At 39.1% G+C, this 14,130-nt stretch overlaps 1 protein-coding gene across 1 annotated transcript; it reads left to right on the top strand.

Annotated features, from left to right (window-relative positions):
• Window positions 1–7,360: 7,360 nt before the first annotated feature.
• GCK72_011229 (uncharacterized protein) lies at window positions 7,361–9,177 on the top strand (the record flags this gene model as incomplete). The annotated part of the gene is made up of 9 exons (XM_053728303.1): window positions 7,361–7,708; window positions 7,753–8,103; window positions 8,147–8,281; window positions 8,325–8,387; window positions 8,438–8,623; window positions 8,672–8,771; window positions 8,819–8,909; window positions 8,957–9,070; window positions 9,117–9,177. 9 exons carry the CDS (start codon window positions 7,361–7,363, stop codon window positions 9,175–9,177), a joined length of 1,449 nt encoding a protein of 482 aa, XP_053587880.1.
• Between the last annotated feature and the right edge of the window lie 4,953 nt (window positions 9,178–14,130).

Here is a 14,130-nt window from a genome sequence, read left to right as displayed (position 1 = left end):
ATGGATGTCCAATTTTTCTATCGACTGCTCGGATACGAGATCGCGTGAGGATGGTTTACGACGTCCTGCTTAGCGACTCTGATTGCTTTCGCAAACGGATCGTATATGGATGATTGGACTAACTTTTTCTCTCGCGGCCAGCTCAATTTTTATTTTTATTTCGAATATTTTTTTCCTATTTTTCTCAAATTTCTTTGATTTTCTTAATTTTTCATGGTTTTTCAGGCTGATAAAATTATTGGAGACCAATTCGAACAAAATGGACAACAATTTTGTTGAGGTTTGTCTATCGGCGACCTATAAATACAGTATAGGACTTCTATTTTTCAGAGTCTTGTCGGATTTTCAAATCAAGAAATATGGAGCCGGAAGTTTAATATTTTTCGATAAATTATGCAGAAACAATCTACTTTCAAGCAGTTTTTCGGTGAGTGAGCGATTTATTTCCAGATAAAAATGAGAAAAATAAATTTTCAGAGCATCAAGTGTTGGCTTGGCGGAAACGGAATGAGGCAACTACAACAGGATTTTGGCTTCAAAAATAGATGGAATTATGGATATTGACACAAAATCGACACAAATCGACAAAAAATTAGGAATGTTTCAATAAATTTTATATTAGTTTTTTTGTTGATTTTTCTATCTTTCTTGAATTTTTAATTGTTTAAATGATTTTTTTCTGAAATAAATAAGTCATTATAAAAACCTTTTTTGCTTTGAAAACCAAGAAAAATGGGAAGGGGTGGGCAGGGAGAGCAACCAGAAATGAACGGATCGCGCACGGACCATATACGGATGTTTGCAAACGGGTCGATTATGGATCCATAACGAGTCTTTTTTTCGGTACCGATATGGACCGTGCGCGATCGTCCGAAGCATCCGTAACGGATCGTTTGCGAACGACCTGTGGATGCTTTTTTTGTTTTTTTTTGCAAAAAATTTAACTGCTATATCTCACAAGGGAAGTCTTTATAGACGCCACTTTCAAACGATCTATAAATTTGGTCATAGGTACTTTCGATTACGGGGAGACTATATCTGCAGTCAAAACCGGCTAAATGTCTCTGCGACCAAAGTTATGAGCTCTCAAACTTTTCATATGGTTTTGCTTTTTCACATGGAATCCCAAATCGGGAAATAGTGTGAACCGGCAAATACAGTATGACACTATTCATTCACAGACACACACTCAGATAGTGCGTACCAATACACGTCCCGTCGAAAACATCTGTCTACTGTGACCCCCTCACACTTTTTTGCTTTGAAAACCAAGAAAAATGGGAAGGGGTGGGCAGGGAGAGCAACCAGAAATGAACGGATCGCGCACGGACCATATACGGATGTTTGCAAACGGGTCGATTATGGATCCATAACGAGTCTTTTTTTCGGTACCGATATGGACCGTGCGCGATCGTCCGAAGCATCCGTAACGGATCGTTTGCGAACGACCTGTGGATGCTTTTTTTGTTTTTTTTTGCAAAAAATTTAACTGCTATATCTCACAAGGGAAGTCTTTATAGACGCCACTTTCAAACGATCTATAAATTTGGTCATAGGTACTTTCGATTACGGGGAGACTATATCTGCAGTCAAAACCGGCTAAATGTCTCTGCGACCAAAGTTATGAGCTCTCAAACTTTTCATATGGTTTTGCTTTTTCACATGGAATCCCAAATCGGGAAATAGTGTGAACCGGCAAATACAGTATGACACTATTCATTCACAGACACACACTCAGATAGTGCGTACCAATACACGTCCCGTCGAAAACATCTGTCTACTGTGACCCCCTCACACTTTTTTGCTTTGAAAACCAAGAAAAATGGGAAGGGGTGGGCAGGGAGAGCAACCAGAAATGAACGGATCGCGCACGGACCATATACGGATGTTTGCAAACGGGTCGATTATGGATCCATAACGAGTCTTTTTTTCGGTACCGATATGGACCGTGCGCGATCGTCCGAAGCATCCGTAACGGATCGTTTGCGAACGACCTGTGGATGCTTTTTTTGTTTTTTTTTGCAAAAAATTTAACTGCTATATCTCACAAGGGAAGTCTTTATAGACGCCACTTTCAAACGATCTATAAATTTGGTCATAGGTACTTTCGATTACGGGGAGACTATATCTGCAGTCAAAACCGGCTAAATGTCTCTGCGACCAAAGTTATGAGCTCTCAAACTTTTCATATGGTTTTGCTTTTTCACATGGAATCCCAAATCGGGAAATAGTGTGAACCGGCAAATACAGTATGACACTATTCATTCACAGACACACACTCAGATAGTGCGTACCAATACACGTCCCGTCGAAAACATCTGTCTACTGTGACCCCCTCACGACGGTTTTAACGCCACTTTTAACCGCTTTATTGGCCTTTCCTCTGCCACTTTTTAATACTTTTGTAGATGTCGCAGCTGAAAAATAGAAGTCCTATACTGTATTTATAGGTCGCCGATAGACAAACCTCAACAAAATTGTTGTCCATTTTGTTCGAATTGGTCTCCAATAATTTTATCAGCCTGAAAAACCATGAAAAATTAAGAAAATCAAAGAAATTTGAGAAAAATAGGAAAAAAATATTCGAAATAAAAATAAAAATTGAGCTGGCCGCGAGAGAAAAAGTTAGTCCAATCATCCATATACGATCCGTTTGCGAAAGCAATCAGAGTCGCTAAGCAGGACGTCGTAAACCATCCTCACGCGATCTCGTATCCGAGCAGTCGATAGAAAAATTGGACATCCATAAACGGTCCGTGTGCGAATGAGAAATACGAGTCGCGCGCGAACGACCTATCGCGAGAAGCGTCGTTATGGATCCGTAAAGACTCCGCACAAGATTCGCATCCGTAACGCGTCTACTCGCGAACGACCTGTGTCAGCCCAATGCGGGGCTCGAACCCGCGACAACCACAGGTCGTTCGCGAGTAAAAATGGGTCGGGGTGGGCAGGGAGAGCAACCAGAAATGAACGGATCGCGCACGGACCATATACGGATGTTTGCAAACGGGTCGATTATGGATCCATAACGAGTCTTTTTTTCGGTACCGATATGGACCGTGCGCGATCGTCCGAAGCATCCGTAACGGATCGTTTGCGAACGACCTGTGACCAGATTAAGAGTCTGGTGCTCTACCGACTGACTAGGGAGTGATCCAGACATAATTTGGAGATCTGGGTCGAATTATATATGGATGGAAAGCTGAGAACGTGTTCTTTTTGAATATGCGTTCAAATTTTGCTGAGCGATTTCATGAAAAAAGTTATGCAGGTTTTTGTGAGATTTCAGTACTAAAAATTGAAAATTTGAAGTTACGTAAATCATCCAAAAAGTGGTTTCTGCGGGATTGAAATGCACCAAAATATGTTTTGAACGATGGAGAACATTTTCAGTTGTTTTTTTTCAAAAATTTTTTTTTCGATGATTTTTTAAGTTTTTGGTGGCCAACCCATGGGCGAAAATTCGACCAAAATTTTTTTCGAATTTTTTCTCAAAAATTGTTGTTGTGTGATTGTAAATGTTTCAAATAGGAGTTTACAACAATTCATTTATTGAATTATCTCCTAGATGTCTTTAAATCGTGATTAGAGTTGAGGTGAATTGATCATAGGATTGCCCTTTTTTCGGTTCTTGTCACCGAAGAAAAGAGGAATACTGTTGAAATGTCAAATTTTAGATGTTTTCTACTTGAAATTATCTTGTTTGTTAACAGGAACCTATTTTTGAACAATTGTTGACCTATCTACCATTTTTGTAGATTCCATACGAACACTTTTCATAAAAATTTTCAAAAAAATTTTTTTGCAAAAAATTATGTAATTCGACTTCTACGGATATAAAAACTCGAAAATCATGATGAAACGTGTCTGACGATGCAAAAAACAAGACGTTTTGTTCTTGCAAAAAGAAAAATAAAACAAAACCGTGAAGAGGAACCGAACCTTCATCCCTTGATTACCACCCCTCCCTGTTACACAGGTAGTTGGCGTGCGGACCGCATGCGGATTCAGTCCCATTTTCCGTCCACATAGAGTCCGCAGCGGAAATTTGGTCCGCTGCGGACTGTATATGGACGCAGTGTGGACTTCGGGAAAAGAGGGAGATGTGGAGGGTGGAAGTTCGCGCGCGGCCTCAGCGCGGACCGTATATGGAATAGCAATGTCGTCCACGTGGACTGGTCGTGGACAGCAGTGGCAGCTCGCGGAGAAAATTATTTCATTTACGTTCGGTGTATTGTTCCGTTTTGTATTCGAATTTATTGAAAGTATATAATGCCGACTGGTATTTTGAAAGATTTTCAACCAAAGAGAAAGCGGGTAAATGACGATTTAGGCAAGTGGTTCTTCTGAAGATGGTGAGGAAAAAGAATTTACAGAAGTTAGTCGCCATAGGTTGAATGAGGATACCGAAAATCGCCAAGTTCCACGACGAAGTCATGGAATTGAATTAGACGATGTTTTATCTAATGCGAGTGAGACGGATGACACAAATCTTACAATGGATTTGGGGGAGATGAATGTTGATGTAGATGGTGAAGAAAACTGTTTAGACTCGATGACTTCAGGTATAAATAAAAATAGAGAGTGAGAAAACGAAGGAGATCTGTCATTTGTAGAATTGGTGAATGACTTGAGAGATTGTTCAGACAAAGTTCTTCAGTTTCTAGCTTCTGCTTGCTTGGATCGGTTGTCAGAGAACGGTTATTTCTTCGATTTAGGATGTTTTACATATGGTTTGACGATTATTTTAGGCTTCGAAAGGTTCCTATCTTCACACGAAGAAGACTTTGCTGATTCTGTGAGGAAAATATGGGATTACAAAAAAAACAAATGCACGGTTTCATACTACTGTAACATTTGTGGGTCAAATGGCAAAGAAAATATAAAGTGGTAGGAATTACTGTATCATTGCAACTTTGAGATAAACCATTCAGCTGTAATGAGTTTCCGGCCAAGTTTGTGAGAAATGGTGTTATGCCACAACTCCAACAAATAATGTCAACATATCTATCTAAGATCGTATCTATCAGAAAAGATTTAAATGAAGGAAGACAACAGACTCATAATCTGGCGGCTCAGTTTTTCACTCCATTGAGAAGTTCGGAAGAAAGTGAGTATGAACTAAGGTTGTCTGGAATACTGTCAATAGATGGGGTCGCTGTCCCAGGAACTTCGAAGTGAGTGGTTTATTATAGTTTGTAAAATAGTGGTTTTTTGATAGGAAACTCTGGCCAATTTCTATCATGCTCGTCGATCTTCCAACAGGCGATATGCAGAAAAGTAGTAACGTGATGTTGGAAGGTATGATTGAGAGCAGTAGCAATCCATCTACAACACTGTGGAACTCAGTCTTGCCGATTATATTGGCCGATTGTGAGGCTAGAGAAGGATCCGTTGGAATGTATAAATACAAACTTCATATCGTTACCGTGAGCGCAGATCAGCCGGTAATATACATATGTGAAATGATTTCGATGATTGAACTATTCAGGCAAAACGTAGTCTCTTCGGCATGAAAGGACATTATGGATCCCTTTCTTGCTTTTTCTGCCTCTCGGCAGGCACATTTTACAAATTAGGAGGCGAAAGTATAATTTTTTATATATAATTCAATTGAAATTTTGATTCAGAACGAGCTGAAAAGAGACCTGACAATCTTACCGTAATAGATTCAGAAAGTGGATTGAATGGCTTTGGGAATGTTGCTGCTAAGATAGTACAATTTGTAAAACCATATGAAACACCCATAGATTGTTTACACAATCTGGGTGAAGGAGTCTACGAGAATGTAACCAAAGGTAACAGAACCTGAAGATTAGAATAATACGGAATCTCAGAACTTTTCTCCAAAGTTAACAAGTCTACTCCGAAATCAGATTTGTTCGAATGCGACTCCAACACCCTACAAAATGCTCTCAATTCAGTTATTCTTCCTTCTTTCTACTCCGAAATTGGTAATTGTAGAAATGGATCGGACAAAATTTCAGTAAGAGTTGAAGTTTATGCATTTCGATTTTAACCTTCTCATTCAGTTTTTCCGTCTACCGCTAGCACTGGTAGCTGTACAATCAGAGTTTCTGAAGCCTCAAGCTCGTTTTGCAATTATTGCTCTCTCCATGATTGCCAATAAGATGTACACAACTGGAAAAGGCCCTGCATTGTTTGACGAGCAGATGTGCTCCGCTGCTCTCTGGTTTTTGAAAGAGGCCAGCGAAGAATACTTGTCTTGCAAAACACATGTGGGTTTAGAGGAGCTGTTAATATCTACTGTATTGTTGATTCAGGAAGTATTGTTTCATTTGCCTGATGTTGTTCATGCATTTGGGAACATTGGCCCTCTTGGCACATTTGCATTTGAATCGTCCTATCAATTTGCACTTATGGGTTACAGTACCAGAATGACACGACACTTCTCGGAGACAGCTTGCGCTAGGTGAACAATTCTCATCTCTAAATTCTATCAATTAGAGGATGTTCAGAGTTCTTATTCACAACTCGATCAGACGAGAAATCTCTCGACGCTTTGCAGAAAATCCGTCCCCGAGCCTCAAAAAATTTCTTACTTTCACGAAAGGGTTGACGCCTCAACAAGTTTACTACAACAACGTCATCAGCTGCCAATTGGAAAATATAGATGAACCGTATGGTGACGGAAATACTCTATACGGATCACTATCTTTGCCTTGTGGGAAACTGAAATCGGAATATTACGAATCGAGCACTAAGGATGACGTCTTTTTCGCTGTGAAAGAAGGAGGGCATTTGGAATGTTTCAGATTTGTTGCGGCTATGGTGGATGCTGGAGAGATTAAAATATTAGCAGAGCCATTCAATGAGATTAATGTCGCCAATCAGTTTCCCTCTCTCTCCAAGGCTCTTCAAGAGCTCGATAACACTGATCTTTATTATGGGCAAGAAGTGATCCGAATGCTAAAGGAATTTGAAGGAGTAAAATTTTGTCAACTCTCGGAAAGAAGAGTCTTCGTTCCCTTGAAATCCGTAATTTCTCTTGGAAGTTATATAGATTGTGGAGATGGACTCTGTGTGTTTGCCGTAAACGGAACAATGATTCACAATTAATACGAATTATCTGTTATTTTTCTCTTTTTTCCATTCTAAATTCCGTTTATTTCGTTTGAATTTTATTCCTTCCCTCCAAAAATGCCGTGGCCGTCATATGAAATGTCGGTCGTGTACTCCTCTCGGACGATTTCCTCTCGTTTTCTATGTGGGTGGTCCGGCATTGGATGGTTTCCGTTTCCTTGCACTTATTTCCTATAAACTTCTATTTGTTTTACTCAACAATATCCTCGATTTAACCGAGATCCTAAAAAGTCGTTTCCTTTCAGAATTCGTACCAATGGTGTATACGAGACGTAAAACTTCAGTTAAATCACACGAAAATGCTGCTGCGACATCTACAAAAGTATTAAAAAGTGGCAGAGGAAAGGCCAATAAAGCGGTTAAAAGTGGCGTTAAAACCGTCAGAGATACTGAAAGAGAAAAAGAAAAAGAAACGTTGACGTTGAAAACAGGACCTCCTGAAGTCGTTGATGAGATGGGACCAGTTCCAGCTGCAGATTTTGTCGAAGACGATATGGAAGAAATTGCCGCTCCATATTCGTCATCGAATCGTCTTGTCGATTCACCGGTTTATGAAGACTTAGAAAACGTGCGGCACGAGGAGCTGTTATCAGCTAATGTGAAGGTTTGTAACATTCCCTCCCACTAATTACCTTAAAAACTTTTCAGGAAGAGCATACATCAACACCGAAAAATGCAAAATTAATTCCACCTCCGAGATTTATAAAAAAAGAGCATTTGTTGACAAGTTCGTTTCGTACTGTGAATGAACAGTCTACAAGTCACTCTTCGTCTTTCGCAAACGGATTGAGAGAGTACAACGTCGCCGGAACTCCTTCTCAATTTTGTCCAACACCATCGTACTCGCAAAGAGTTACCCCTTTCAACTCAGAATTGGGAGTTCGAGAGCGACAGAGCCATTTCTCCACTCAAAACAAAACATGGAATCCTGTCGGATTCTCAGCAAACAATTTGTATGATATGACAAATGGGATTCCTTTGCCACGATTAGAATGCGAAGTTTGTTATTCCCTTTTTGTACAATCAATTATCCACATTTCAGGAGAACCTGAAGAAGTTGACCAAAAACTATCTCGACGCGGACTACTACCCGTTTCTTCAAATCGCTCAGCGATTTCATAATGTCAACAAGGACATGGAAATGTTAGCGATGGGTCAGGCGTTTAACGTCGCAATGGTATAATTGCCAGTGAGAGACTTATTGATGAAACAATTTTCAGCTGAACAAGATGACTGCTCGACTCCGCCAAGCGGAACGGGCAAATGAAACATTGGAAAGAGAGGTTAACGACTAATTCTCGCGTACATTTAGTTTAATATTATCGTATTACAGTCTGATATTATCAGAGGTGTTGGATTCGATTTGAAAAAAGCCACGGAAGTCGAGGAAGTTGTTGAGCTCCCGTGCAAAAAAAACTTCAAATTGTCATCAATTGTTACTGTGGCGGAGGCTTCGAAATACACCTCATCCCGTTTTTATGGTGATTCGAAGCATTTAATTCGATTCGTTTACAAAGAAGTAATTCTGGACAACGGATTACACATGAATAACATTTATCCGTTTCAGGTAGCAAAACGTGATGATTTCTTTGCCGGATACTCCGCCCAAGACAGTTCAAATGCTGGATACTTTCCATTCGGAGACAAATTCTACGGCCCAATCGTCGGTGCGTTACAAGAAAAATTTTAAGTATTTCTTAACACTGCTTTACAGATTTTGTAATCGCCGGTTTCCGACAACCGAGGGATATCAACACGCTTACAACTCTTCATTGTGCCGCTAGGGAATCGATGGTCAATCTACTGTAAGCCACATTTCCTTTCGGTTCCCATAAAACTTTCGCATTTGCAGAGATAGATTCCGTAAGGAGTATAAAGATAAAATGGAAACAACTCCTAAAGAAGTCGGCGAAGCTCTAAAAGATCGTCTTCTCCGCTTGTCTCTTGAGGAGGACCGTTCGTATAGGTATGTCTCATCGAAATCTTGATTATTTCATTTCGTTTTATTTCAGCGAACCTCTGGACTTCTACGATTCATCACCGCCACACGACAATTACACCTGCCTCAAATAAGCAGTTACAACCAATACTACTCATTCCATTGTTAAACCTTTTTCTCGTTTTTATTTGCGTTTTCCTTTGTTTTTCTTTCTGATCTTTTGATAAAAATAAATATAATTAACAGTAACCTATTTTTCCCGTTTTCATCGAACAAAGCAGGGAGCGCGGTATGGGGAAAGAGGAGGGGGATGGCGGTAGGAAGAGAAGCAACTTTTTCGGCGCGCGGACTCCAAACGGACCGTATATGACGCACACATATCGTCCTTAGCTACTTCTTTTTGAGTCCGTCGCGGACGCGTATATGGTCCGTATTTCGTCGCTGGCCAACTACCTGTGTTAACCCCTCGACCATCTCACCGCTGAAAATTAGGTGAACACGAGGGAAAGAAAAGAGGAATGAATCTCAAAGCCGGACTTTCATGTTCCTTATGGTTAAGAAATGGAAATTAGTGCTCAAACTTTGAGCTCATTTTTCTCGATCCCTAGAGGCGTTCAGCAAAATTTGAAAACAGTTTTGAAATTCTCAGATTTCGAACTATTCAACCATGTAGGTCTTTATCAAAAGCTTGAATTATGTCGGGATCATTCCCTAGTGAGCTAACCGGGCGCCGAGTGAAGACATAGTGGAGGGAGGTGAAGAAAGTGGTAGCGGGAAGAGTCGCAGTAGATGTCGGCTAGTAGCACTGGGGGATGGTTAAGTGTATCATCCGGACAAATAGAAATACAGACAAAAAAGCAGAACAATTTTTATTATTTGATAACAAGAATTGATATGATATGCGTGATACAGCAACCCGACATAAGATACATACGTTTTGTCAGTGTAACTTTGGTCATTGTAATCATGTCTGCTTTCCATCTTGCTTGGGCTCGGTGCAAAAAAAGTGGTCAACTACAAAAATGAATATCCCATTTCGCCTTCCAAGTTGTCAAAACGTCAAGGAAACCATGTAGTTATTCCAGTAATTAACACTTTGTGAGCTTTCGAACATTGCAATTTAGGCCATTTTAAAATTTTCAATCCCGAATTCCGAATTCCTTTTTCGAAAATTTACTTCTCCACTTAGTGAGCTTTCGAAAATTGGCACTTTTTGCCAGTGTAATTTTTGTCAGTGTAACTTTTGACAGTGTAACTTTGGTAATTCTGTCTCCACTCAAGACACCTGGATGTTTGTACTGGCGTTCGTACTGTGTGTTGCTACCTAGGTCAGCTATTGATTCTTCAAGGACACCATCTGCCACGTCATCAGGTCCTCCCTTCCTCGATACAGTATGACACTTTTCAATCACAGACGATAGTGTGTACCAATACAAGTCCCGTCGAATACATCTGTCTATTGTGACCCCTCACACCATCTGCCACGTCATCAGGTCCACTCTTCCCCGCGCACACATTCATTCTCTACACATCCACCTATTCCTCCTCATTCACCCAAAAATTCCCCCTTTTCCCCCCTCGGTCATGGCCATAGAACCCCCGAAACCCATGTCTGTTACCGATTATACCGTGATAGCTCTCACTGCTATCACAGGTATTCTAGCTACAGTAGGTACAATTTACCTGATTTTCGCCCCTGTCGTCCCAGCTAATTTTATTACTGCTGGAGCCATCCTCGCCTCATTTTTATTGATTTTTGGTGTGCTTGGACTGGTGAAATGGGTGATGGATTACTGTCATGTCAAATATGAAACTGGAAGATTGGATCGGGTTAGACATGAAATGACAGTTGGATTGGTTGGAGTGTTGACGTGCCTTACGATACCGAGAGTTGCGCTTTATTTTGTTGGAGATGATTATCATGTGAGTTGAACTGTTTGAAGTTTTTAAAGTTTTTTGAGAGCTTTCAGAAAAGTATAATCATGCCTATATTCTGAAAGTGTCAATGTTTTTGAAAATCTGGGTCCCTCCACGAAAACTCTGGGTTACTGTAGTTTTCGTGGTGGGACCTAACGGCATTTATTTTCCTGAATATTTCAGTTGATTTGCAACATTTTGAGTTATAAATCACTTGAAAACATCGAAAATGAGAAATTGACAGATTTTCGAAAAATTTCGAAAATTTGAAAACCTTGAAATCGCTGTAAATTGCTATATTTTTGAAAACTCAAGATTTTTCAGTTTCCGACTAAATTCAACCGAGTTACAGTAATTTTGAATTTCTCGAAAATTTTCGAAAACCTTTGAAAATCTGTAACATTTTGTATTTTAGACTTTTTGAGCTAATTTTTCCGAGTAAAACGCTAATAGGTTAAAATCGATTTAAAAAATAATTCAAGCCAATTACAGTCAATTAACTCTATAAAATTTCAGACAGTCAGCTACCTACTAATCGTCTCCCTTTCCACCGCGTGTGCATTCCACTGGCTATTTAACTACGGTTTCAATCAATGGTGTATAATTAATTACCTTCCTAACAATGAGGTGGATCCTATCGTAACACTGATCCATTATTTTACCTCTCTACTCATCGGAATCGATTTCAGAATTATTTTGATTGTGCACAATGAGGATTTGGCTTCTGAATTATTCGCTTTTTACATATTACAACTCTTCCTCGGTTTCTTTTCTGGATTCGTTTCATATGATCTATTCAAGGTCTTAGACGGAGATCTTTTGCTAGCTGGTCGTGTGAAGCAACCTTTGAAAAAAACCTATCAAAACACTTGTACCCATTCAATAATCCCATTTTTCTCCATGATTTTTGGAATATTCTCAATGGCGTTCGTCGGTTTTACAGTAACCAATTATTTTCCTACTGTCAACTGGATTATTTTCTTTGCAACCATCGGGGCCTCCTTGGCTGCTGTGTTGACACTATGGGGATTTAAAAGAATTGTGGTATTTATCAACAAAAAATTGGGAGCGAAAATTCGAACGATGTGTCAAAGTGAGGCATTCATTGGATTCACTGGAATTATGATTTGTGGATTTGTACCAAGAGTTGCCGTGTTTATCGTGGGATTCGATGTTGCGGTAAGTCAGAAAAAATTGCGTCGAAAACGCTATAAAGATACAGAATTTCGAAATTTTTCAAAAAATTCAAAAACTTAAAATCGAGACCCAATTTCCTCTGAATCTTGGCATGTTTATACTTTTCTGAACCGTCTAGATGTGCTGAATCTGAAAATCACAATTTCAGAACATTTGAACAAAAACTCGCTGAGTTACGATGAGAAATGTCTAAATATAAATTTTCGTAATTTCGAAAATCTGTAACTTTTCGAGTTTTCAACCGATTTTTGTGGTTTTTAGTTTAAAATACTCAGAACATTTCTGATTTACCACAAAAATAGTTCATGTTCTGAGTCTCACCACAAAAACTACAGCAACCCAGTTTAAAGGCGCCTACCGTACTTTTCGTGGTGAGATCCAACTCGTCTATAGACTTGATTATACTTTCCCCAAAAGCTATCAACGAGTTGAATTTAGTGGTGTAAATTTCAAATTATGGTGAAAATGAGTTGTTGAAAATTTTCGTAAGTTTTCGAAATTCTCTAACTTTTTGATTTTCTGGCCTTTTCAGCTGATTTTTTCTGGGTGAATCCCTAATAAACTGAATTTTCTCTGTAAATTGATTTGAATCATCTTATTTCAGATCCTCTCCTTCACCATCATCGTCTCCTCCGTCGCTGCTCTCACTTTCTTCATTCTATTTATCACTTGGAATAGAGCCCAATGGAGACTGGACACCAAAAACAATAAATGGCTGGTATTTATAGTATTCATCATCAATGTTATCATTTTCATCGGATCCATCCGTCTCGCAGTGTCATATGAAGACAGAAAAGATATCGAAGTGATTATCTGGACTCAATTCTTCTTCTCCTTCCTTACTATTCCTAGTATGATGGATTTGGGAATAATTCTACTTGGAAACGAGATGATTATGAATAATGAAAATGAAGAAGAAATCAAGATGAGCTCCGAAAAAGTGCAGAAATCAAAAAAGACTGCTGGAAATTCGTCAGTGTAAGTGTACAGTACCCCTTTCCAAAATCATTATGAAATTTCAAAACTTTTCGAAAATTTGAAATTCACAAAATGTGCTATAACTCGGTTGGATTTAGTCTAGAGCTGAAAAAGCTTGAATTTTCGGAATCAGCTCATCAAGACGCTTTGAATGGGTATAATCATGACCTGGTTTGGTGCATTTTTGAGGTCTATGCGCCTTTAAACTGGGTTACTGTAGTTGTCGTGGTGGGACCCAACTTTTACAAAATCTAGTCATTATTATAGTCATTTGAAGCGTATTGTCGCGTTAATTGTGAATCTCTAATTCTCAAACAAATTGTGATTATACTCGTTCAAAGCGTCTACAAGCTAATTCCAAAAAATTACAAATTTTTTGTTTCTTGGAAACACTAAGCGAGTTATGCTACAATTTGTGATAGACGAATTTTGAAAATCGGTAAATTTTTCCATTCTCGACTTTTTCTACCAATTTTTGATTAAATGAATAGAAGTAATTTGAACTTAACCTTTGACTCTTAGTTACCTTAGAATTGTCCGATATATACAGTACTCTAAGAGCTACAGTAACCATTCCAGACCCGAATGCAAGATCTGTGTGTTCCCATTCAACGAGACTACAAAAATCCCCAGAATGCTCAAAGAGTGCGGGCATACTGTATGCGGAGGGTGTGCCGAGTTGTTGTTGAAAAAGAAGTTATGGGTGAACATTGTTTGTCCGTATTGTCAGACGGTTACTGTAGTCAATGGTAGGTCAAATTAAAAAAGGAATTTAATTTTGGAAATCTTTCAGGACACGCGAATTTGCTGCCGAAGAACTATGAGGTGTTGGAAATGATGAATTGATCAAATTTGAATTTCAAGTTCCAAAATTTCAGACAATTCTAAGAAACTTTTATATGCATAAGTCCAAATCTTTTTTGCCTTTCTTGCAGTTTGCTTACTGTAAACTTCTGGCACTTTTTATTCACATAAACTTATTTAAACGCTCAATT

Source organism: Caenorhabditis remanei, chromosome III, assembly GCF_010183535.1.
Source record: "Caenorhabditis remanei strain PX506 chromosome III, whole genome shotgun sequence".
NCBI classification, from domain to species: domain Eukaryota; kingdom Metazoa; phylum Nematoda; class Chromadorea; order Rhabditida; family Rhabditidae; genus Caenorhabditis; species Caenorhabditis remanei.
Note: the sequence above shows the minus strand (reverse complement) of the source record. Positions and strands in the feature narration are given on the sequence as shown.